Raw genomic sequence first — 7,459 nt, forward strand, 5'->3', positions numbered from 1 at the left:
TCCTATTTAGTGTCATATTTTCATTTAGTTCTGGTAAATTAAGATCATTTTTAATACAATAAGCCCAAGTCTTCCTAGGTCTACCTCTGCCTTTCTTAACACAAGTCGAATTTAAAGCATCTACTCTCCTAATCGGATCATCTAATGGTCGACGTTTAATATGACCAAACCATCTAAGACGACTTTCTCTAATTTTGTCTGTCACAGGAGCTACACCAACCCTATCATGAATATATTCATTCCGCATTTTGTCTCTAAGTGTAAAGCCACTCATCCACCTAATCATTCTTATCTCGGCAACACTTAACTTATTATTATGCTTCTCTTTTAAAGGCCAACATTCAGCGCCATAGAGCATTGCAGGTCTCACCACCATCTTATAAAATTTTCCTTTCAGTCTTAGCGGTACTTTTCTATCACACAAAAGGCCCTAAGCATTCCTCCACTTCAACCAACCAACTTGAATTCTACTATTAACATCCCCATCTATATCACCATCGCTTTGGACAACGGACCCAAGATATCTAAATCGTTCACACCTTTTAATAATTTGATCACCCAAAGTCACACTTCTGTCACTAGAGCTATTACTACTAAAATTACATTCCATGTATTCAATTTTAGTTCTACTTAAACGAAGGCCTATAGACTCCATAATTCAAGTTTTTCCTAGGCTTTCTCTCTCATTTTATCCACAAGAAGGATATCATCAGCAAAAAGCATACACCAAGGTACATCCTCCTGTATATGTCCAATAAGACCATCCATAACTAAAGCAAAAAGATATGGCTTAAACCCGATCCCTGATGATATCCTCCTGTATATGTCCAGTTAGACCTCCATAATTCTAGATCTTAATTTCGTGAATATCAAGCAAAAAAAATAATTCTCAGGCTAGAAACACTCAATCTGAAAAATGGAGCCTTTTCTTTTTCATAACCAAATGAATTTGAACAAGTGCAACAATGATTTCTTATCTGCTGATTTCTTACCTTGTTTTAAACTTCCCTCAGTAAGATCTAATACAATTTCTAATTATACATATTATGAAATTTTTAAAAGACCTTCAATTCAGCAAAAGCAAATAAGGTATCAGATTTAGGAAAGATTAATTTAATCAAATTTCCCAACGCAACTTAGCCATCATAATTTCCAAGCAAATTTAGAAGAGTAACGTACCCTTATTATCGTAAAATCCTTCCAGGATGAAAAAAACAAAAGAAAATAGTAAGAATACATAAGAAAAATTATAGTGCAGTTACTATACAACAAGGTTAAACAATTCAAAATTAAATGTTTGTCCCAAGGCTAGTTCGAAAAGGTAATATCAGCGATGCCGCTCCCTAAGTTTATGGAATATGAGGCCACACCAAGAAAGAGAAACTTAAGATCCATCAACTTCTAGAGCTCTCTGTGATGTTTACCGAGGAATATAACAGTTATACAAAAGGTTAAAACATTTCAAAATTAAATATTTGTCTCATGGCCAGTCCCAAAAGGTAATAGCAGCGATGCTGCTCCCTAAGGCGATGGAATATGAGACCGCTCCAAGAAGGAGGAACTTACGATCCATCAACCTCTAGAGCTCTCTTTGTGACGATTACTGAGGAATATACAAACATAACAGGTTTGCCCCAACAAGTAGGGAAAACTTCACCCAAAGAAGTTCTCCTCCGTCACAATAAATTGATATAAACCCTAAATGATAAACAATTCATCATTACGTAAAAAGGAAAGACTGTAAAAACAATCAACTGCATCTGAACAAGGGCAATAATGATCTTCTAACCGCACACTTCTTCCTTTGTTCTAAACTCCCCCCTTCAGATCCCATACATTGCCTAATAATACCATGACGGAGGCAAAAGGAAACAAGTTAAGAAAAAAATCAAAAGACAACTACCCATTGTCCAAAAATAGGTATTAAGAAAAACAGCCAAGAAAGCTGAAAAATCTCGCTGTCATCTAGGATCAAAACAAATTGCAGATGCATAAGAAAATAAAATAAAATATAAAAGGGACGTTGTTTACCCTCAAAGTACATGTAGACTCCATCCTTTCGGCGCCAAGGCTTACGCTGGCGAACGATGACAGCGGGCATAACCTTTTTCCTGAGATCCGGCTTACCCTTCTTAACGGTGGCCATGACCATGTCCCCCACGCAGGCAGATGGGAGGCGATTGAGGCGACCCTTGATTCCCTTTACAGAGATAATGTAAAGATTCTTTGCGCCGGTGTTGTCCGCACAGTTCACGGTGGCGGCCACCGGAAGACCCAGGGACATCCGGAACTTATTCCCCGCTGAACCTCCGCGTCCTGAAATCGTCGGTGAAAAAGATAAAATTCAAAGTTAGCATTCATAATTGAATCAAAAGAAGATAATACTCTCCAATGGTCGAGGAGATGGATCGGAGAAATGAGCATGTCAAGGAAGCGTGGAAGGAAAAGCTTACCTCGTTTCGACATCGTGACCAGTTTGCAGCCGCTGCGCCCTGCAGAGATAGAGAATTGGGATTGATTGTGTCAATATATATAGACCTGTAGCTAGGGTTTTCGATGCGTATGAATTTCCATAACGTAGAAAATTCGATTAAGTATCCAACTTCTATGTATTTACATACTGCCACAAATATATACCACCAAATTTTAATGTATTTAGATATCTTGCCCCGAAATTTTTGGGTCCGTTTGGGGTAGATTATTTAGTGCGGTGGCATTTTGAAAACGCACCTGACTTGTTTGGGTAAACTACGTTTTGGCAGCTTATGCGCGTTTTTAAAATGCCGAAAATAATATTTTCACACTGCGTCTGACAACTTTCTGGAAGCGGTCTGGCTTCTCTAAAAAAATAATTTTTTTTAATAATCATCGCACCTAGCTTATTAGCAGATTATTTTTAATCAGTTTATCAGTAAATTATTCAACAAACTACAGCTACCATAAACAGATTTTTTATTTTTTGCATTTATACCACTAGATACTTTCATATCACATAAAAATACATTTTTTCATGTAAATAGGGTAATTTGTAAAAATTGAAGTTTAAGTGTTAGATATGTAAATGTATAGAAATTAAATGCATGCTATTCCTTAATTTAATATTGATTGTTAGGGAAATTTACATGCCTAGCACACAATTCTTATGTATGTGCATATCTCACATCTAAGCATTCAAATTTGCAGACTTGTGCTTCAAATATATGCATGAAAATATATATTTCACTATTAAAAATGATAATAGTGTTATTGTTTGTGTGATCTTAAAGATTAAAGTATTATGTGGGTAAATAAAATTTTAGAAGAGAGATTTGGAAATACATAATAATTGTATGCTTTGTATGTAAATGTTCCATTGAGTTATTTTAAATAGAAAAAAAATATATTGCGTGCAGCTTATGTCCAGATTTGTGGTATTTTAGTGATATTTTAGTGTAATGCCACCACAATATTATCAAAATACCACTAATCAGCATGCGTGGCATCCGCATGCAATATTCGCTCATTTAAAGGTCATTTACATATTTACATTACCTCAATATATCTAAATTTTAATAACTATATTTATAACCTTTTAATTTCATAAAATTAATAATGAAAAAAGTATATTTAGAGAGTGCCTAATAGTGATATTTTAATTAAATTTAAAATTTGTGTAAATTTAAATTAATTTGATAAGAAGTTCTTGGTCACAAGTGCTAAGAAAATCTCATTTGTTTTCTGTCAAAGATTGGTAGTTCAAATTAAACTCCATTAACTTTAGAAATATACAACACCTACACATTTGCTAGACTAATTTATATTATACCAAAATGTGACACTTGGATTCTATATGAATATTGAATGGCTTAAGAGTTTAAATTGGAATTAAAATAAAATAAAAACTCACAATATGTATATCATTTTCTTAATATTAATAAATTACATGTAATAAGAATTTAAACATAAATTACTAAAAGATTTAAAATTTATATTTTGCATTTTCTTATCAACTAACTTATTATCTCTCCCCTTATTGCTCATTATTGTTGGCAATTTATTACATTAATTGTAAAATCAGTTAGGCTCATGAGCCAACTTAAAACGAAGAACTAAGCTCGATCTCAAGCCAATAATAACTTCAACTCAGCTCAACTCGTTTATACCTATAATATAAAATTTTGCATAAACATTTATACTTATATTACCCAACCATATATTAAAATTACAATCCAAGTTGAGGCCCGCTCTTCTCAAATATAATCCAAAGGCAAATGGAATCAGACCAGTTTCTTTAGTTTTCTGATTAAGGATTTGTTTAGGACAACTACTGCCTCAAACAGACATTAATGTGTTTGAGGGCGCCACAGCTGTGTAAACCTGATTTTTATATTCAGTTTCATGGGTGATTGTCAAGAAGCAAGTTAAAATCATTCAAAACTACTGCCCCGACAAAAAGTCCATTACAAAACACTTGAAACGATTGAAACCATATGCTCAGAACATAAATTCCTCGTGGACAAAACTTATAATAAAACCCCAAACCCCAACTGTACCTATCTCCAAAACATCCAAATCTTCAACGCCAAGTATATATATATATATATATATATATATATATACACACGCCAGGTACAGCAAAAATCCAAAATATATCTCTTCTACAACACCACCTATACAGAAATTTAGCATATTTGCTTAAAACACCAAAATCGTGAGCAAGAGTTGATCCACATTGCTGGCGAAAAAATAGTGTCAGCTCGATTTAAATTACGGGCAACTCGCCAGCAGTTCGCTTCGAGCCAGATGCTCTCGATCTGGCCTCTGCACAGGTGACAAAAGTCCCACTAAGAAAGCAGTGAGATAAATGTAATGCAAGGTAAGGAAATGTCAGATAAGGAAGCAGTAAGAGAAATGTAATGAAGAAGCCTCAGGTTAAGCAAATGTCAGACCGTAAGCAGAAATGTCTCGATCATTTAGAACGATATTTTTTTATTTTATTTTTTAGCTTGTTATCATATAAAATGAATATATTTACTTTCCTTCTCATATAGACACATAGATTCATGGATTCATACATCTTCATTGGAAAAAAATCAATAGGAAAAGAAAGAATCGGAATTGATCAAGATCTTTTTTGAAACAAACAAAAAGGAAAAGAAAAATGAAACATAAATCATTATTCTCAGGATAAGTACGAAGCCGTTGCAAGCTCCAAAAGTGCCAAAGTACAACATCTTAAAGTGCTTTGGCGCAAAAGAAGCAAAAATCAATCAAGATGACAGATACCTTCAAGTTGACATTGACATGCCAGAACCAGCAGCAGTAAGACAAGAAAATAGAGAGCTCAGGACCTAGGTGCGCTACAGACTCAGCATTGCGATGACCCAACAAATTCAGCTTTGGGGCAGTTAGAAAACCAACTCAGGGATGTTACATAGGTAGTTACGAGAGTTACGAACCGGGTACCATGCTGGGATTAAAGAGTTTGTGGAGGCTTATTTCTTGTTTTGAGAGTAGTGAAGTGTAAGTAGAGTGAGGGAGAGAAAGAGAGCTTGGAAAAAGAAAACAAGTGAGAGCAGAAAGCGAATAATTCAGGAAGCAGATTTATCACTATTATCGAGTTCAAGCATTCAAACTTTTATACTTAATTTCTATTCTCTGAAGTAATGAATCCTTATTTTTGTGTTCTTCGTTTTAATATTATGAGCTTGTTGCATAAACTCTGAGTTTGTGATTACTTATGCATTTTTTCACGTCTCCTTGGACCTGTTTGAATGGAAAGCAATAAATAGTTTAAAATAGTTCATTCTTCATTCAATTCCCTTCCTGGGTAAAAGCTTTTTCTAAAATTAATATTATCTATAGATATTGACAGAGTCACAGAAGATCAACTACAAGTAATTTGACAGATTATTGAATAAGATAGACATGTACATACTTAGAAATTTGCAGTAAACGAAGAACTTTTCTTAATCCAATTGATAATTTCAATTTGTATAGATATAAATAGTAATATCATCTAATTATTGACGAGGATTAAAAGAATAATGTATTCTTGATTGACATTTCAAAATTATAATTTTGAAATTGTAATTTTGAATAATTACAAATAATTAGTATAAGTGTATCATAAATCTAGGGTGACGTCTTTACTTGATAATTCTCATGCCAGTAATATTTAGATTTTAGATTTGCTTTTTCTTTTGAAATCTTTCAATAAAACTGAGTAACAAGTATTAGTAGTTAACATATCTAAAGCTTACTAATGATCTTTGTGATGATGATATCTCATTCATTTTTAAATTACTTACGTGGCAAGTGCATTTGTGTATACTACTTTAGCTAGTCAAAGGCACCAATATATTGCAGCAAATTGACCCAGCCTCGCATTGCCTTCCTGATCGTGCGACTGGTGCGATCTCCATTGACTAATTAGACTGTGCGCACTCTTCACTCCTTAACCAAATCCAACTAGCACGAACAAAACTCTCTTCTCACTCACTAGATTGCCTTCCGTACCACCTTCCAGATTTAAGAAAGCATGCCCATGGCATTGCAATTCAGCGGTTAGCCCCTTCCCTAACAATCTTTGTAACCCCTCCTTCCCTCCTACCCTCTTCCCCTTCCAAAACCATAGTCAACAATCCCTCTCTTCTCCTCCGCACTGCTAAATTGCTTCAAGGAAGCAGCAACCTTCTCCTTTTCTATGCTCTTCTTATCGGCCGCTGATATCCTTCATCGAATACAAAATTGCAACAGTGAGTTTCTTTGCACTTGTTCCCCTTTCTTCCTTATCCAAATTAGGTATGACTAACCCAAACTAGAGTTAATTTTATTGTAACCATCTTGTTTATAAATTATTTTATTGATAGAAATATTGTATTTTAAATCATTAGAATTAGATTTATTATGTGATATATCACTTTTTATATGAGAAATTTTTCTGTGTTCATTGATAAGTAGAATAAGAAAATTTATGATATGGTTTCTAATTCAATAAATAATTATAAACTAGTTTTAGTTTGGACTAACATATATCAAAATGGGTTGAACAAAATTCTCGATGCTTTCACTAAAAGCATAATATAATCAGGTTTGAGTAGGTTAGATCATATGCTATCATTTGTCATCCATTTATATTGGTTTCAGGTTCTAACTATGATCTTGATTATATGACTGAGTGAAAATTTAATTTGACATTATTGGTCAAATTTCTAATTGATTGAAAATTTCTTATCGTCGCCTCAAAATAAGTAGGTGTTATTAATTAAAACATAAATGTATCACTAATTGTTCAGGGCATTATTGATACTAGAGTTAACCCAAACCACAAGAAAAAAAAAATATATATTATTGAAAGTAAGTAGGAGGTTACAACTACCACACTTGAAAGGGAAAATTACAACGGACACAAACAAACACAACTTGAGTGTATCCAAATGATAGTGATGGTAGTTGCCAAGAGATTGGAAAGTGGCGG

General features: G+C 33.8%; 2 protein-coding genes across 8 annotated transcripts in view; both read right to left on the minus strand.

The window, feature by feature from the left end:
• The window catches only part of LOC110033911 (60S ribosomal protein L23), a 5,289-nt gene extending 2,733 nt beyond the window's left edge, over positions 1-2,556 (minus strand). The window contains exons 1-2 of the mRNA XM_020738074.1: positions 2,454-2,556; positions 2,032-2,316 (exon numbers count right to left, since the gene is read on the minus strand). Coding sequence (XP_020593733.1) covers positions 2,032-2,316; positions 2,454-2,466 — 298 coding nt within the window. The 5' untranslated portion in view covers positions 2,467-2,556. The remainder of the gene's footprint in view (positions 1-2,031; positions 2,317-2,453) is intronic.
• Positions 2,557-4,361: 1,805 nt separating this feature from the next.
• Positions 4,362-7,459, minus strand: part of LOC110033859 (probable inactive histone-lysine N-methyltransferase SUVR2) — a 39,161-nt gene continuing 36,063 nt past the window's right edge. For 4 of the 7 annotated variants that reach the window (XM_020737991.1, XM_020737993.1, XM_020737996.1 and 1 more), the window contains one exon: positions 4,362-4,800. In XM_020737991.1, coding sequence (XP_020593650.1) covers positions 4,742-4,800 — 59 coding nt within the window. In that variant the 3' untranslated portion in view covers positions 4,362-4,741. The remainder of the gene's footprint in view (positions 4,801-7,459) is intronic. The other 3 variants (XM_020737992.1, XM_020737994.1, XM_020737995.1) reach the window with 1 other exon arrangement.

Source organism: Phalaenopsis equestris, unplaced genomic scaffold (genome assembly GCF_001263595.1).
Source record: "Phalaenopsis equestris unplaced genomic scaffold, ASM126359v1 Scaffold001307, whole genome shotgun sequence".
NCBI lineage: Eukaryota > Viridiplantae > Streptophyta > Magnoliopsida > Asparagales > Orchidaceae > Phalaenopsis > Phalaenopsis equestris.